The following is an 18,706-nucleotide window of genomic DNA, read 5'->3' on the forward strand; positions in this document are numbered from 1 at the left end:
CTGGGGCGTTCGGAAACGTCTTTATAAGGCCATCAATGTCCAACGTCAAGGAATCCTAATTTTCCACAACTCAATCATCCTGCGGTGCTACTGAATGCGAGCGACATTCTGCTCGTACGATTGAAAAAGCTCCAGAAAAGATGCGCTATACTCAGGACTTCTAGAATGACCTACACACGAGAGTTTGTTTTATTTTAAGTCTTACTCAATTATACTTTTATTGTTATTATTTGCATGAGTATCGTCTGAAAAAATAATTTCAATCATACAGAAGAAATGATCTATATTAAAACATAAACTTAGTAATTCTAATTGTTAATGTTCATATTGAATTCCATTTGAATTTATCTACTGTTTTTTGTTATTTAATTATTTTTATAATATAAACTTCAATATTAATTAAAAACTATTATAACGGAAAACTTAGATTAGAATTTCATCGCTACTAATATTAGAATATTTTTTACTTTCTCGTCGTGAAAAATAAATAAATCGAAAAAAAACGCGATATTTTTCATCGATCCCTATCCATTTCGAGACGAGAGGAAGCGAGCGAAGCCGACGTCAAGGATCCGTCGTCGCCCTCATCCTCGATTTGCCCGCGGTGGCCGTTGCTTTCCCTGCTCTTCCTCCATCCACGTTGGAGAAAAAATTTGTGGCCTTTTCGGCCATGTCGATTGCTCGCACGGTCCGTTCAATACCGCGCATGGATGATCCGCGAGATCGTGATTGGGGGAGCAGATTGGGATTCAGGAGCAGATTGGGATACGGTCCGTTCAATACCTCTACTTGCCCCCTTGTTTTTTTTTCTTGATTTGTTGAGCCAAGTTTTTTTGATTGCGGGGAAATCACTAATTGTTTGTGCTCGATTGCCGTTGTTTTACCGCCGCCGCCTACAAAAGTTCTGCTTTTGCCTCCGATTTCATTTTGGGTTTTGGTTTCTATTTCGTGTAATTTAATGAAGATTTACGATTCCATTGGCGATGTCTTGCCTTTCGATTTTGCTTCATATTCTGAGATGAGCGCATCTTCTCACCGATGAGCACGAGATGCCTAAATAATCCCTTTTCGTTTATTTCGATTCCCGATTCTACTTAGTTTTGATTATTCTGATTTGTGGTTGAATCTAAGTTATGCTCCTGATCGATTCTCTTCCCATTAAGTAAAAGAACGAATTTACTACTCGGAAGTCGGAATCTCGGTTTCCTATTCGCCAAAACTTGCAGTGCCTTTTCTGCTGCTGTTGCAAGATTCAAACTTTTTGAATGATTGTGGAGCTTCCTTGTGTGTGTGTGTGTGTGGGGGGGGGGGGGGGGGGCGGCCGGGACGGATTTGATCTTTTTTATCCTTGATTACTTGTAGCACACTAGTTACTGGCGCTTTGGGGTTGATTTCTCCATTTTGTTTTTGTACTGTTATCTGTTTGCCGTATATGTAGGTGTTGGTGAAGGTATGATTGGAGATTTTATAAGTAATTGAAATATGGCACTGACATGGAAATGGAGTATGGATTTTATTTCATGAATATCTTGAGAGTTTGCTGCATTTATGTTTAGTTTTAGTTAGTAGATCGTCTAGTTGATCGGTCCTTGACTTGATTTGATATGCTTGTGTATTTCAGACCATGCGTTGGACTGTCCCTGTGTTCTTGCATACCTTGAGTATATATTCTCGGAGTTAGAATGTACGTCAAATTTTTTTTTGGAGAATCTAGCTGTCTAATTATTTAAAGTGATTTCAGATTATCCTTCTACTTCAGCGTTGCTTCTTTGTTAGATCATCAGTTGTTTCTCTCCCTCCCACACTGAATGTTTGAGTACCTAGTCTTCTGTCTGTGGATGTGCATGCAGTTAATCTTGCTTGATGTTCGTTTTGCAGAATGCATAGTGCATTTCAGTCGTTGTATCTTTCTCCTGATACATTGCATCCTTTGTTCCAATTCAAGGCACAAACTTAGGATTTTGGGAATTATATTGGACATTGTATTTGGTTGAGTCCTTATTCAGGGAACACTTAGAATTCTCTGATTACTGTATCATAGTGCTCCTCAAATGATATAGTTTCCTTAACATTTTTCTATAGTCTGTGCAAATTTGACTTAACGTCCTCATTTCACTGCTGTTACAGCTCCTGCTTATGAGTTTGAGAAGAATATGTATTTTAATGTATCGTCTGCTTTCGGATTCTTTTCAAAATTGGCTCTGATTAATATCAAAATTGGAAATTGGAATCCACTCGATCAACCATATTGTTATTGCCTTATCCACTGTTTGCACAGGTGCTTCTTAAATTTGTGAAAATCATCATTGAAATGTTCTATTGTATAATTGGTTTCAAAATTTGATTTTTATTTTTATTTTGCAGTAGTTCAATCTCTGGATCTGTATGGTTAGGTTTCTTTTCATCAGGGAAAAATGTTATGTATTGCTATCTTTACTGTTTTCCTCTAGGGTTCCTGAGCTCTTCTGACATCCTGTGAACTGAAAAGCTTCATTCTTTTCTGTGATAGTACAAGTGTTAATTTTCAGACTATTCAGTGCTGTCTTCGCAACTTTTTTGATATGATGGAGCTTCTGAGGGGCTGTAGTACAATCTGCGCCACATATGATGGTTCTCCTGTTTTTAGAATCCTGGTTAAGAAAGAGGAATATTTCCAGTTCTCTTTATTTTCACCATTCAAGCAGAGATGTCTACCAAGTAGACTTGCAGTGAATAGATCACCTGCTCTATTGGTGATTGGTGAAAACGGTAGGTTGAATAGACTCAAGCCACTGATAATGTGCGGAATGACCAATCTATCATTCTGTGCAAGGCGAGATTGTTCTGCTTCTGTTTGCTACTATAAGTCAGGTGTCACACTTGGAGAAGAAGTTAGTTTGCCAATATGGGATCAGGATGTCAGTTTCAATTTGAATGATCATCTCCAAGAGCATCTGCCTCTTGTGACTCCTATTATTCAAGAAGAATTTTGTGAGAAGATTGGGCAGAGCCCCTCGTGCCGGAAGTTCAAGAGGATATTTAAACTTTCAAAGCACTTCTTAGAAGAAAAGGATGAAGAGTTGTTGTCAGATAGACTCTTGGCCCTAAGCAGATCAAACAAAGTTAACAGTGCTTTAGACTTGTTTGCTTCAATGGAAGCCTCTTCCCTTCACCCTAGTTCTCATGCTTGTAACTCTCTCCTATCCAGTCTTGTGCGCAATGGATTTCTTAAGGATGCCTTGCACATGTTTGAGATAATGAATAAGAAAGGAATTGCTACTAGTCACACTTTCAGTTTGATACTCAAAGTTGTTGCTAGTGCTCAAGGTGCTAATGCTGCTTTAGGAATGTTCAATGAATTTGTGGAAGAAGGCAGGTCAAGAAAATTTGATATCATTGTCTACAATACAATGATAACAATCTGTGGGAAAGATAGAAACTTAATTGAGACTAAAAGGCTCTGGAGAATGCTCAACCAGAATTCAGTTGGAAGTACCATGACAACTTATGAGTTATTGGTCAGCATTTTCGTGCAATGCGGACAGGTCGAACTAGCAGTTGATGCATACCATGAAATGATTCAGAGTGGAATAGAACCAAATGAAAATATTCTAAGAGCAATTCTTTCTTTGTGCACCAAAGAGGGGAAGTGGAACTTAGGTCTCAGTGTTTTCCAAAAGATGTTGGATAATGGCATCAGGCCAAATATTATTGCCTTTAACTCACTGATTAATTGCTTGGGGAAGGCTGGAAAAGCTGAACTTGCATTCAAGGTATATGATATGCTGAACTCAGCTGGGCATAGGCCTGATGGATACACATGGAATGCACTCCTTTGTGCTTTGTATAAGTCTAACCGGCATGCTGACGCCATAAATTTGTTTGAGGGCATTAGGCAAGAACAAGATTTTGGTTTAAATGTTCACTTATATAACACTACTCTCATGTCTTGTCAAAAACTTGGTTTATGGAACCGCTCACTACAGATATTGTGGGAGATGGAAAACTGTGGAATTGAAATGTCTACTGTCTCTTATAACCATGCAATTTCTGCTTGTGAGGTTGCAAGGAAGCCAAAAGTTGCACTGCAAGTTTACTGGCACATGATTGAACAGAAGCATACCCCAGATATATTCACATACTTGTCATTGATAAGAGCATGCATTTGGGGATCTCTTTGGAATGATTTAGAGGAAATAATGGAGGTATGTGCCAGTTTTACTTTGGATCATGGAAAGTACTTTGCATATTGTTGGATTGTGAACATGCAAGAAGGATTTTTTGTATATCTTTTGATTGTTCTTGTTCCTTGATTGCGATCAGTCAAAAACCTTAGTATTGGCCTTAATCAGATGGGAGTGAAGAACCTTTTTTTTTTTTAACTTGAGAACACAAATGAAAATCTGAAGACAAATTTGTATATTCCTAGCTATTAGTATTTTATTTTTGATATATGATTGAACTTAGTTTTATTATGTATAATATTAATTCCTTTATGATTTGTTAGGATTGGTTTATACATGTTTATTTAATTTGGGTCTTAATGTGATTAAATTAGTTTTTATTATAAGGTTATTTTGTTAAATAAATTACTCAGTTGATGTGATATATTTGTTATTTAAATCTTTACTTAAATCTTCAATTTAAAGATTATTCGAGATACATTATAATTTGTTGCTTAAATCTTTCATTGTTGAAACATAAGAAAATTTTATAAAAGCTTCAACATTAATTTTAATAATTAAATATTTTCTTTGGAGATTCTAGAATTAATTATTTAGGATAAAATTTATTTCATGGATGGTGGTTAGTTCATGGTTAAATTAATTAACTAGATTTGGTTAATTTGAAGTTGTTTTGATAGATTAATATTCAGTGCCAAGGTTGCATGAAATTATTTTGTATTTTGAAACTAATTAAATATAATATTCCTATTGCAAGCATTTGAGCTTGTTGTGAATATCCTATAGTACTTAAATTATTTTCGTAATTAATTATGGAGCAAACTTGCTTATTATAAGGGTTCAACATGGAAAATGTTATTCTATATTATTCGAAAATATTTGTTAAATTATTTGATTATGAAAATTATTATTGTAGGTAGAATAAGTTAAAATGTTAAATTATTATTTATAATAGAACTTTTATTTAAAAATAATTTCTTAAAAGATTATAATTATCGTATTGAAGAAGTTTATTAATGCGTTTATAACATATATGATGAACTCTCTTCTCCAACTAATTTATTTTTATGAAAGAAACTTAAAAGTTTTGGAGAAATAAAAGATGTGTCATCTTTTGGATTTCATGAGGTAGGCTCTTTTGTCCATCTCCCTTACACAGTGCATGGCTTGCTTTTGTGATTCTTGACATTTTATTCCTTTTTAATATTTTGTTCTTGCTTACTTATTGGCAATCTGATTTAAGCATGATGTTTCTATTTCATAAATTATGTGCAGGAATATTAATTTATCTCAGTTAAAAGCACATCAGATCAATACAGCTAAAACTTTCTTTGTTCGACACCAACACAATAACACAGTCTAGTATTTTAAAATTCACATAGAGAATAGTATATGATCCTTTTAGTTTGATGCTATTGAAATGATAAATTGAATGAGTTTAATCTAATAGAATGACATGGGTGATATCACTCATTATATTAACCTATTCGTTGTTAGTTTAGAGATATTTTTGTGATCATTTATGCAATATGTTACATGATTAGTTTTGAGAAATTTGAAATGTTAATCCACACGCTAGTTGTTTTATGTTTTAGTCTAAATGTGCAATCAAATCTTTGATTTATTACAGATGTGTAAATCTTGAATATTTTTTAATTTTTTTATTGCAGACACACCAATCTGGAATTTATCTTCAATTTAATTTCTTCAAAATTATTTCCTCTTCAACATTAATTGGTTCTTTGTTTGTAGTATTGAATATGGAGACTTATGTTGTTAACAAAATTGTTATAAATAGTTGATTAAATGTAGAATATTTAGGGTAAACCTCTAGAAAAAAGGATGCACCTTGACTTAAACTAATGAGATTTCATAGGGTTATCACAAGTTTGAAACTTAACAAGGATTACACTTATAATAAACCTTTAACCCTAAATAATGAAATAAAAAGTAAAGGGTGATAACAAATTACTAACAACTTGATGACAAAACCATATCAATCCATGTTCAAGCTCTTTGATCATTTTGAGCACTTATCAAGTATGAGCCTAGAAGATTTGATGTTTAGAATATGTTTTTAATGCCCAAAAGCTCTCAAAGAATTATATATTGAAAAATCACTCCAGTTGCCTCTAGTCGACTAGATGCATAAATGATTGTTGGATAACAACTGTATCGCTAGTCACCTGAAAATTACCTGTGGTGGACTACTCAAGCTTCTCGTCTATTGGAAATAGTTTTCCGATCACCTCTTGTTTGAACAGAAACACTCTATTTGCTCAAAGCCTCTGCTCAGTCAATTGATAGTTAGCAAGTCCAATTGGTTGGAAACAGTTTCAATCGACTGATAACTTTTGAAATCTTCCTTCACTTGGCTAACACTCCATTGTGAGCCTACACAAAAGTTGAGATTCAAGTTTGGCAAAATATTTGGGAAACCATCCCAAGGGTTGAAGGTTTCACGACCATCAAACCCTAAGCACGTCATCTACTATTAGGTAATCACATTATTATACAACATAACATGTTACATGCCCAAAGACAAAAATCAAAGGTTACAATCACTCAATGTAACTCGTCATGATTCTGATGCTTTGAACTCTGTCAACTCTAGTGCACCAATTTAATCCAAATAGCACCTCAATCCAAGCCTCCAACTCTTGATCCTATCGACTTTCTCCTTGAGCTTCAATTCACCAATTTAATCCAAGTCAAGCTTTCAAGCACACAATCTCCACGATCTACATATCCACAACTGGATCCCATTGAATCCATCAAGCTCCATGTTCCACTTAATTTATGCCTCCAGTCTTCAAGCACGTGGTCACCACGATCGTTATGTTCACAATCTCCACGAGCTCAACTTGATTCAAGCCTTTGAGCACATGATCTCACAATCACTATGTGCATTATTCAAGTTTCTGCATACTAGATGCAAATATCAAAATATAAAATAGACCAACTTAAACCATATTGCCAACACATCAAAACAACGTGGTTGAACCCAATCACAAGACATGAGTTGTTTCCCCAACATTTAATACCCAATTTGAAACCAATGTGTGACTATTTGATGCAATAATTTAATACCCATGTAATATGACAAAGTGTGTAGCATCGCCTATGTTAATGCAGCTCTCATTGGTCTCAATGTTGGCTTAATTGTGTGTTTAACACCATTGCACAACTCTGCTAAGCATCATTGTTTTAATCAAACATTAGAACAGTTTCCGCATATTAAATGTTCATGAACAGGTTTAGTACTCATGTCTAGAGGAGAATTATTTATATTTGTTCAGTACTTCAATATGTAAGTATGAAAGCATTTAACATTTCTATGCTTGGCTGCAAAGACAAACATGGATCACTGACCAATAAGGTTTGCTTAAAATCCATGCACTGTTAACAAATAAAGAACATGAACACTTAATTAACAAGCTTGCTTGTTGGATTGATTTAAGTAATTGAGGCCAAATATTACTTGTTGGATTATGATTCCAATATTCATATGTAAAGATTCAGTAATTAATCAAACTCCATACAAACCTATATAGGAGTTTGATTAAATTCCTTCTGAAGCCTATAAGAAATCAATAAATTTCAAATCGATGTGTTTGAATTGATGTATGACAGCTTTAATAAATTCAAAAATGAGTTTAACTTTTGTTGCCAGTGCAAAATTGATCTCGCTGTGATCACACATTCAGCTGATCTCAACAAGTTTTTGGACAAGTATTGTTTAGTAGTTTGATTTCAGCTCGTACTGACTAGCTTTGAGAAAGATAAAAGAATCAAGATGTTTGAGTTCAGATCAGGCTCATTTGTAATCATAATTTATATTAGCAGCAAGTATTTCTGTCTGCACCACCTTTGAATACCTTATGCTTTTTTCTAACTACAAATGGTGAATTTTGCTGTTTCTATCATGTACATGTAAATTGTTAGTACTCTTATGAGAAAATTTATTCATGTTGTGTCTTCTTGGATCTAACAGAGTGTTTCACCAAATTCTTCCATCTACAATGCACTAGTTCATGGGCTGTGTTTACGCGGCAAGATTTCAGTAGCAATAAAACTGTACAAGAAGATGCGCAGCATTGGGCTCAAACCTGACGGAAAAACAAGGGCATTGATGCTACAGCACTTGCCAAATGATAGTAGGTAAATCTTCAAGCAGTCTTGGACTAAACCACTGTTGAATTTCTCAAATAGCATGCTTCGCCAAAGATATGTGACTGATTGTACCTCTGTAGATATAATTTTAATTGTTTCTTTCAACTATTGCATTAGCATAGTTGTAAATTTCACAAATAATACCTCCTTGCAGGCATAGACGAAAACCTCAGACAAAGTCACTGAATTCCTGATAACAACTATTGTGGCTCCGTAATGCCTTTGTCGTGGACGTGCCGGTTATTGCGGAATAACTGAGGCTGAGGTAGGTTAGCAGATGATTTCTAAGCAGCTATGAACTATAGTAATATTTAGCCCATCTTAGGCTGTTAAACTCTTTGGAATTTTGGCTGCAGTTCCATCAGTCAGATGAGAAGTGAATAACTATAATCTTAATCAAATACCACGCTGAAGCATTCAGGCTGATGAATGTATATGTTCCTGATAATGTACGTAAAACCACATGAAAATGTACTACGTTGAAGGACCACATCTTGGTGAATGATGGATTATCTTGAACTGTATTTCCAGAATATTTTTTTCTGATTTTTTTTTCAAAGAAAAAAAAATTGTGAATTATTAACTAGATAATGTCATCTGCAGATCAAAGGAATAAATCTGCAACATAATTTGTCAAATGAAATCACAAGGAGATCGAGCAGCAAAAGTTATTGACCACCTCTAAACGCTTTTCACATGCTGAGATGCTTTTAGGTATGTTTATTGGGATACGTCTCGTTTGCCTGAACAAAAAAAAATGATAAATCTCAATTAGTCTCATGGACGCAATCCCTAGGGTGACCGGTCCGATCCCACAGAAGATTCTCACCGATAATCTGCAACTGTTTAATATCTTATTATTAGCATTAATATTCTGGATCAACCATTGCGACAAGAAAGAACCATTTCATAGTTTTGTCGTTGTAAAATTACCTAGTCAACAAAAAAAAAAATCAGTACTCCCATGTAACGCAACAAAAGATATTCAAAAAGTATAGCAACAGAAGCAAGACAATAGTGTAATCGACATCTTTTAAACTAATATTGCCTAGACAACAGGCCACAAGACAACGATTAGGAAGGAAGAATTCTCACTCTGAACCACGAAAACTAGTATTTATCATATCTAAGAGCTTCGCCATATGTCGTTCATTACCGGATCCCCCAATCAGGCCACGGCAGGCATATCCTTGAGCCATGGGTCTAATGGCTTTCCAATCGAATAAACGATGAAGCCAATCTCCCTAAGCTTCTCGGGATCTACCACATTACGACCATCAAAGATGAAAGCAGGCTTCTGCATCTTACTATAGATTTTTGCATAGTCCAGTTTTTTAAATTCATCCCACTCAGTCAGAATGCAAACTCCATGTGCCCCCTTAGTGGCCTCATAAGCATCCCAGGTCACTGACACCTCCTTCACAGCGGTTGGGCTCATTGGTTGCAGGTGGATAGGGTGATCCCAATCAAATTTGTTCATGGCAAGATCACGCTGGATCTGGTCCTCAGTCACCTGCGGATCATAGATGCTGATCTTGGCTTTGTCACCTATCAGGCCCTTGCAAACATCAATTGCAGGAGTCTCCCTTGTGTCGCCGGTATCCTTCTTGAAGGCAAAGCCAAGAATGGCAATCTTCTTTCCAGACACTGTATTGAACATGGAAGAGACAACACGGTTCACGAACCTGCTCTTTTGGTAGTCATTGATCTTGATGACTTGCTTCCAGTAGTTGGCCACCTCAGGGAGGCCATTACATTCACAGATATAAACCAAGTTGAGAATGTCCTTCTGGAAGCATGAGCCACCAAAACCAACACTTGCACTCAAGAACTTAGGCCCAATTCTACTGTCCTTGCCAACAGCATAAGCCACTTCAGCTACATTTGCCCCTGTAGCTTCACAGAGGGCTGAAATGGCATTCACAGATGAGATCCTCTGAGCTAGGAAAGCATTAGCAGCAAGCTTGGATAGCTCAGCTGACCATAGGTTGGTAGTGATAATTCTTTCCTCAGGAACCCAATGGGCATACACATTTTTTAGCGCCTGGATAGCCTTTTGACCCTCTGGAGTTTCCCGACCACCGATGAGGACACGATCGGGGCTGAATAGGTCCTGAATTGCTGTACCCTCTGCGAGGAACTCTGGGTTGGAGAGAATCTGGTAGTTGATGCCTTTGCTGTTATGGGTTAAAATCTTCTCAATAGCCTCAGCAGTCTTGACAGGGACGGTGGACTTCTCAACCACAATCTTATCAGATTGTGAGACGTCGGCTATCATCCGAGCAGCACTCTCCCAGTAGGTGAGGTCAGCTGCCTTGCCAGCACCAAGGCCACGGGTTTTGGTGGGTGTGTTCACTGAGACAAAAATGATATCGGCCTCACGAACATACTTCTCCACGTCAGTGCTAAAGAATAGGTTTTTCCCTCTGCATTGCTTCACAACTTCATCGAGTCCAGGCTCATAGATTGGAAGCTGCTCACCATTCCATGCAGCAATGCGAGCAGCGGAAATGTCTACAACTACCACCTCAATGGAAGGGCATTTCAGAGCAATGACAGCCATTGTTGGGCCACCGACATAGCCGGCACCGATGCAGCAAATCTTCACCATTTTTGTTTAGATGGACTGAATCAATTAAATGAAAAACAAATTCTAGTCAGTGAATGCAAAAAGTACTGATTGATATATAATAAGTAATGAATCAAATAATCACAGATCTTCAACCCGATTAAATTCCTAAATAAAACAAAAACACAAACGATAACTTTTTTGTTTTTTGTTTTATCGATGAATCAACTCAAACATCTTTCTAGCAAATATGAACATTTATCAACTAATAATACATTGATTTTATAATGACAAGGTATATAAACAGATTCAGAAGTTAAAGGTATAATGCATGAAAAGAAAATCCTTGAAAAAATTTCAAAAATCGGCTGATATAGTCGTTGAGAAAAGATGAAAAAAAGAGAGATCAAATAAACCTATATGATCTAACGAAATCTTTAGCAAAATTGTAATGAAAGGCGGCTTTAAGTTTTAGATCCGTTGCAGATCTTAAAAAAAAAAAAGGTATTTCATAACCCCAATGCTTCCCATCAATTGATAGGTAAAGATCCGATCTGTAAAAATACCAGCGATATCAGATTTACTAATCAAACAACAGATAAATGGATGTGCATCCTGGTAAGATCTTCCTAAAGTATCAGATTCAATCCGAAACATCCTTCATTGTCACGCTGCTGATCACGAAATTTATGCTAAAAGTTGCTTAGATCCAAAATTCCCACGAAACCCCCGGACACAATTTAGTTCACCAGCGAAATCGCGCAAAGGGTAGACAGATCTAAGGCATGTACATTACGATCAAGGAGCTGTAAAGCAGAAGATCGCGAATCTCAAGACGACAAGCAGACGAAAAGCTTCAGATCTAGTGAGAAAATTACCTGGAGATATGCGCGCCTCCGCTTCCACGATGAAGTGACAGTAAACGGAAAGGGCGAGATCTGAGAGGCGGAAGAAAGTGGCGAGAGATGCAGAGCTTCTCGTGTAGGGAAGACGGAAGTGAACCGGGCCTTAAATAGCAACACGCATGCCCGGCACAACAAAAAAGTCAAAGCTCCATGTCATGATCTACCTAACCCTTGTTTTTTTTTTAATTTTCCTAATATCAAATCCGTGTCTTAAAAAATTATATCAATATTTATATAATAAATGAGTAAGTCAGCATAAACATAACAGCTAATTAGATAAAATAAAGTAAAAATAAATCGAATTCAAATTGATGAGGTCGAGATAATATCCTTCTTCGTTGTGATCAATTGTAGTTTCTTGATTTATCTTCTCACAAATAATCATAGAACCGATCGTGTGAAACTGCTAGGATGATGAATTCCACCTTTTACATAAATGAATTAGTTATTAATGGAATATAATAATGTTGAGTATGTATAAAACAATAAAAATATAAGTAGAGTATGTGTAAATTAAAACTCACCATAATAGAAATAGTAATCAAATGAACCTTATTTCACTAAGGTTTGCAGAAGAAGAACCTTAATTCACTTTTGCAAGTAATGATAAAAAAGAGACATTTTGATACTAAAATATTTGTATAGGAAATGTTTCATTCAACTTACTCAATTAACCATCAATTCAATAATTAATCTATTTCTCCTACTCAATCTTATGCTTTTCCAATTCATTCATTTTTATTCTTCCCAATACAATCAGTCTATGCATGACCTAACTAAGTTATTTGGTCAAGTCATTCAGCTAAATCAACCTATTTAGGCTATAATTTTCTCTTTTCATTAATGCTATGTACCTAATACAGTCCACTCGAGCCATCCATCTCACGACCGCGCTCAAATGATCGATCTAGCTCGGCTTCTAAACCACTCAACTTGTTCGAACTGTTAGACTATATATATATGAATTGCCCGACTTGATTAACTGTCCACTTTGGCAGTTGGTTCATAAGCAATGCATTTTTAATAATGAGGAGTGAAGCTTGATGGGAGAGGTTCTATGGACTGAGCCTAACGCACTATAATAGTATTTATTGACCAGAACAATGCTTTCAACTCTTTAAAAGTAAAGGAAGTGGAAGTTTCCTCATAAGCAAACAAAAATAATCTCAATACAAATAAATATATAAGACACAGAATTGTCTTTTTAAACATATAAAAAAATATAGCAAATGATGATTCAGTAATTTACTTTTAATTAATATAGAATATATAATGAAGAACTAATTTATCAAGACATTACAACATCAAAGAAATGTAAAGAATCATTTACTGACTAGTAGTTCTTGAATACTTTTTTTTTTCATTAAACCAAGCACTATAAAAAAAATCAAATCAGAATTTTACAAAAAAAAAATTATCACAAAAGAATTTTGCAAAAAATATTTTCATCGCAAAAATTTACGATAAAAAAAATTAGAATTTCATCATTAAATTTTAAATAAAAATTTAAAATTACAAACAAATGAAAAATATTTTCATCGCATACAACAACAAATGAATTTCGTCACTGATCTACAATGAAATTCATTCATTGTTGATTAGCAACAAAAAATTATTTTTGTTACTGATTTGCGACAAAAATTATTTTGTCACTGACATCACAAATCGGGCAATTTTGCAATAAAAAAGTTTATTGCAAAATTCATCATAAACTTGTAATTATTCATACACAACACATCTGTAAATCTAATACATCATCATTCATACATATAAAATTTGTAAATCTGATATGTCATATACATTCATACACAACAAAGATTGATACCTAAATCAAAAATATCACAACAAAATGACAAATCAAAGATCTCATAACAAAATATGATGCATCATATACATGGCAAACCAAAGATCTCATATAAGATCTGACACATCGTACACAGATAAATTTTAAAACTGGTTCAAGTCAAACAAATAATCTCATAATATTGTTCAAGTCAAACTAAAAAATGTAACAAACTGTCAATCACATAGTTCCTCTTCTTTTCTTACATCAGAAAGCAAACAACCCAAAAGTAAGGTAGTTAAGATGAAAATATTGAGAGTAATAAACTAACACAAAACTAATATATACACTCACCTTTTCTAATATAGATTTTTATTTTTCACCACCTTCCTTGACAACCCTATTTGAAACAAGTTAACACCAATCAAAAATACAAATTAAAGAAGAAAAATACAAACTTAATAAAATAATAAATGTTCAAAACACTAAATCTGTCAAATAACATTCATACACAACCATTATCATCATCGTCGCCACCATCATCACCATCACTAGGAGGAATCTGACTTGGAGTGGAGGTTAACTGAAAATATTGCATGATAAAGTTCTATTGTTGGCATAAATGGCTAATTTTCTGATCTCCTTGCCTCATTTCTTTATCCCTTTGCCTCTGTACCAAATGGACCTCTTCAAGTTCATTGTCCCTTTACACTAGTAACTCCTTCAAATTGTAAACCTCTTCATTCAATTAATTTATTTCTACCCTTATTGCTAGTGGGGTGAAAGAAAATGTACCAATGACTCTACAATTTTTGCTCAAAGAACATAATCCAAATATTCTTCTCCCTTTTGACCTACCACTCGCCTCAAGCCAAAAACTCATATTATTACCAACAGATGGCTCAGATATGTCATTATCATTAATGTAGGATCGAGTTAGAGTGCTAAGGGGGGATGAATAGTATTTCGTCGCTTTTTCACTTGCACGAAAAATTTACATAAATTAGAGTATGAAAAATAGTGAAAATAAGAAAGATGAACACTTTTATTTATTTGGTTCACAGCTACAGGCTGCTACTCCAAAGCCCACGATCCTTGATCGTTTCCGATTGGTAATCCACTATCAAACTCCCCTATTACGAGAAGAGTTTTCGTTTTACAAAATGAGTTAGGAACGGTAAACCTTTACCATCCTAATAATTTAAGTACAAAAGCGAAATCAAAATGTTACTGACTAGTAACTTGAAAGTGTAGCGCAGAAGTCGGGATTGTTAGAGTGCAGAAAGTCGTCGTAGTAGCGTATGAATTGTATTTTAGGGGTTTCCCTCACAACTGCATATAAGGGACAATCCGGGCACTGGAAGTCCTTTCAGGTGCCTCCATGTCATCTTATTAATTTGCTTCTGACACTGACTTGACATCTTCCAAGCGCCTGTATCCCTTCTAGGCACTTAGATACTGACGTGGAGATTGTCGGATCAACTTTGACTCCGCAACACCTTATCCATATTTGGGTGCCTGGAGGCTGAGGTGTCCAGACCACTGGGACTCTTCCACCTCATCTGCCTTACTGGCCTGATTAGTTGACGTTCAGGCGCCTGGATCTCTTCCATCCGCCATGACCGTCTAATCGCCTGGATCCAGATAAGTGCACCTGGAACTCAAAGTTCTAGTCCCTCCTTTCCTGTATCACAAGTTAGTCCAGAATAAAACATAAACAGGAAATTGAAAGTTTTGGCAAACTGTCTAGTCTTGACTTTGAGGTTTCCAATGAAATCCTAGGTCAGATTGACTCCTACTATTCCTTTTCCCGGGATATAACAATAACTAATATTCAAGTAACTATTATTGTAGATATACCTAAAGCAGATGAACAAAGATGAGTATCTCCAACTATTTTAAGTCCACGTCAAATAGAAATCTGTGCAAATAATATTGCGAAGTCAACAATCAAATTTATATAAGAGTGCATAAATAACTTTTCTAATCTTTAAATTCTATACAAAATACTACATTATTTAGATTTTTCTCAATCCAACAATCACGCTATAAAGTAATAATTTAAATCTTGATTTATAACTTATATATCTCAATCATCGAGTCGACAAATCAAATCATCATGCTAAACAACTTTTTTTTGAAGTCACACACCTTTACACCAATATCGTTTCAAATAATTTCTTCTAAATTCATTAAGAATTTTCAACAACATGAACTCCAACTATTTGATTCTAGTAACAATCCACGAAGAGCCTTCATAATGGTATTAAATTTATCAACTAAGCCAATTTTTCTAGTAAAAAATAATTAGTTGGTGCTAAAGTTCAACTAATTTCATACCAACATATTTCAAATTCAATAGATCCATGATCAAGCATTACTATTTCACTAGTTTTTGTTACAAGTTAGATCCATGACTAGTTTTTGTGATACAAGTTACAACAAAAGATGTATCAATTTCACTTCGCCTTACTGCGCTCAGATCCATGGGCGGAGCCACAGGGGGGGCGCCTGGGGGCGGTCGCCCCCCCTGCCCCTGGGCAAAAATCCTAGGTATAATGGTTTGAGGAGATGAAATGAAGCCGGTACTTTACTACCTACAATTGCTCGAGTGAAAAAGAATATGTGGAATTGGTTGTGGGTATCTCTCGTGTCCACCAACTTGTCACATGCATGCTCTAAAAGAGATGCAAGCTGCATGTGGAATATAACAAGGGATGCATGCCTATTGCATTTGGGCTTAATCTATACATTAATAGGCCCGGTTGGTATTACTATTATTATTATTATTTTAATTGAGATATCTGAATTTTACAATCCTAATCGGGAGATGAATAGTCGGATCCCACATCTTAACCACCAGATAAATCTGAAAAGCACATCCGGGTTGTGACTCAGGGACCCACAGTTCGATCCACAATTACGGCGTATTTGCAGGAATTTTTCTCGGAAACGCAATCAAAGGATGCTGGGCATCTGAATTAGCTACTGTATGCGCTTTCCGATTTACCCTGGTGGTCAGTGAAAAATTTTCGTAGGACCGGACCGGCTATCCCAGGGATTGAGTCCATAAGACTGATTAAGATTTATTATTTTTTTTAAAGCAAAGGTGAGTTCTGATATGACACTCTAGCGTCACTAGTGAATTGAACTCCACAGGCATTCCGAGACTTGTCCCATGCATGCCCTCTAAAAAATGGCCCCCCCTCGATAAAAATCCTGGCTCCGCCCCTGCTCAGATCTAGCGGGAGAGGGGAGGAGAAATGAGAGGGAAGAGAGAGAAGATGTACCTTATATGGTTGCGTGCTTTCGTGTGTTACGTTGAAGAGAACTGGAGGAGAATCGGAGCTCGCGTTCACCAACTGTTCTTCTGCAAAAAAGGTGAAATCCGTCATCCCAACGGCCCCACACGATCGGCCCCACGACCATTTGTGAGGAGGTAAATCGAGAAACTGCAGTTGATCACGACGCAGGAGAGTATTGCCTCGCGTTCACCAACTGTGCCTTTGCATGTGGGAGAGAGATAGAGATCTAGGGTTATGATTTCCCTAAATCATTGATGAATTATGAATTCGTCGCTAAAATTATATTTTGATCACTAGAAATTTTGACATTTATCATAAATTTAGCGATGTATTTTGAATTCGTAACAAATTTATGACGAATTCAAAATCCGTTGCTAATTTGCAATGATAATCTTTTTACCCAAGGATTTTGCGATGAAAACTTTTTGTTGCTAATTTTACAATGAAATTTTTTTATTGCTAATTTGTGATGATTTTTTTATCACTATTTTCGTTGCTGATTAGCGATGAATTTATTTCGTCGTTAAATCTATGTTTTTTTAGTGAAGAGATAAATTCATTGCTAAATCCAGATTTTTTTTTAGTGAAGAAACTTGCGATTCTTGATTCATAATATGCTATTGAATTTCTGGGGTTAAAACAATTAACTATGAAGAGGGTTGGAAATTAATATGAAATCATCATAAATTATTTTTATTATATTCTATTTTATTTTTAAAATTTCAGTATGTTTATTTGCCCAAATATGATTGTTTGTCCCTATATAGATCCTTGTTTTTTTTTTATCAACTTGTCATGTTATTGTTACTTTAACTTTCCATTGTCAACTAGATCAAATTGTATCCTATACAATCATCATTGTCTTGTGTTGAGGTTGCTTTAATTTGTAAACAGGTCAGGGCACACAATCTTGATATCAATGAGTGGGACTTAGTGGGGTAGGCAAAAAGGGAATAATATATGGTCAAAATTAATTTATAAATATTAGCATGCTCTTAAATAGTCATATTTTATTATATTGTTATTTTTCTAGAATTGACAAAAAAAAATTGTATTTGACTGAATAATAAACATAAAAACTAGCTAGTAAAGTTTGGCGACTTAACATACTCGAATTAGTTTGTTGGATAACAAGATGTTGTAAATTAACTTGTTTTAGTTTAATGACTTGAATGTCTAATAAATATGTGAACACAGAAGGTAAGAGGAGAAGCGATGTATAGAGTAAAGTCACAAGATTATTGGGATACAATCAAAGTTTCATATTGAAAATATATGAAAAAAATTATGAGTTATATAAGATGAAAGATATTTTCACTAGTATGAGACATTTTGGATAGAGTCCAAAAATAAAATTATAAGGGTTTAAATCTAAAGTGGATAATATAATATCATTATAGAGATATTTTGATTTTATCAGTTCTAATAATTTGTATCAGAATCATAATCTATATGGAACCATATGGAGAATTTCAAAAAAATTCATGATAAATTCTCGAGATAGATAAGTCCTACTAAGTCAGTTGAACCGGATACTAGACAATCTTGATAGATTAAGAAGACCATATATCAAAACAAGGAGGCCTGATGGACACTAGATGTGTATTTTTGTAGTGGACTCTGAAGGTAAGGGAGAGGATAAAACACAAGTAAACTTGTGAAGTTTGGTGATTTTGAAGAACTAGAGGCCTAAGCAAGAAGCATCCTATGACAACTTGAATCTAGATGGGCTCATAAGCAAGGAAGAGACATGATACATGGAGTAGACTCATAAAATTAGTGCATCTAAGGGATTAGAAAAAAATGAT

At 35.2% G+C, this 18,706-nt stretch overlaps 2 protein-coding genes across 6 annotated transcripts; one reads left to right on the forward strand and one right to left on the reverse strand.

The window, feature by feature from the left end:
• The first annotated feature begins 532 nt into the window (after positions 1-532).
• On the forward strand, positions 533-9,141 carry LOC141812161 (pentatricopeptide repeat-containing protein At3g29290). 5 transcript variants are annotated; one of them, XR_012600250.1, is made up of 5 exons: positions 2,128-2,278; positions 2,365-4,184; positions 8,158-8,324; positions 8,491-8,833; positions 8,940-9,141. XR_012600250.1 is itself a non-coding variant. In XM_074700198.1 (4 exons), the coding sequence occupies exons 2-4, from the start codon at positions 2,562-2,564 to the stop codon at positions 8,528-8,530; spliced, it is 1,830 nt and encodes a 609-aa protein (XP_074556299.1). In that variant the 5' UTR covers positions 533-770; positions 2,451-2,561; the 3' UTR covers positions 8,531-8,855. The 5 variants fall into 5 exon arrangements, 3 of the variants coding, with proteins under 3 accessions (XP_074556299.1, XP_074556297.1, XP_074556298.1); XR_012600249.1 differs by lacking the exon at positions 8,940-9,141 and having other exon boundaries at positions 8,491-8,601; positions 8,693-8,855; XM_074700198.1 differs by lacking the exons at positions 2,128-2,278; positions 8,940-9,141 and adding an exon at positions 533-770 and having other exon boundaries at positions 2,451-4,184; positions 8,491-8,855.
• A 177-nt stretch (positions 9,142-9,318) lies between these two features.
• On the reverse strand, positions 9,319-11,871 carry LOC141812162 (UDP-glucose 6-dehydrogenase 4-like). The gene is made up of 2 exons (XM_074700199.1): positions 11,784-11,871; positions 9,319-10,962 (listed from the first exon to the last, which is right to left on the reverse strand). The coding sequence occupies exon 2, from the start codon at positions 10,945-10,947 to the stop codon at positions 9,505-9,507; it is 1,443 nt and encodes a 480-aa protein (XP_074556300.1). The 5' UTR covers positions 10,948-10,962; positions 11,784-11,871; the 3' UTR covers positions 9,319-9,504.
• Between the last annotated feature and the right edge of the window lie 6,835 nt (positions 11,872-18,706).

The sequence above is a fragment of the Curcuma longa genome, chromosome 18 (assembly GCF_044706935.1).
Source record: "Curcuma longa cultivar G26 ecotype Majalengka, Jawa Barat chromosome 18, ITB_CL_G26_1.1, whole genome shotgun sequence".
In the NCBI taxonomy this organism is placed as follows: Eukaryota; Viridiplantae; Streptophyta; class Magnoliopsida; order Zingiberales; family Zingiberaceae; genus Curcuma; species Curcuma longa.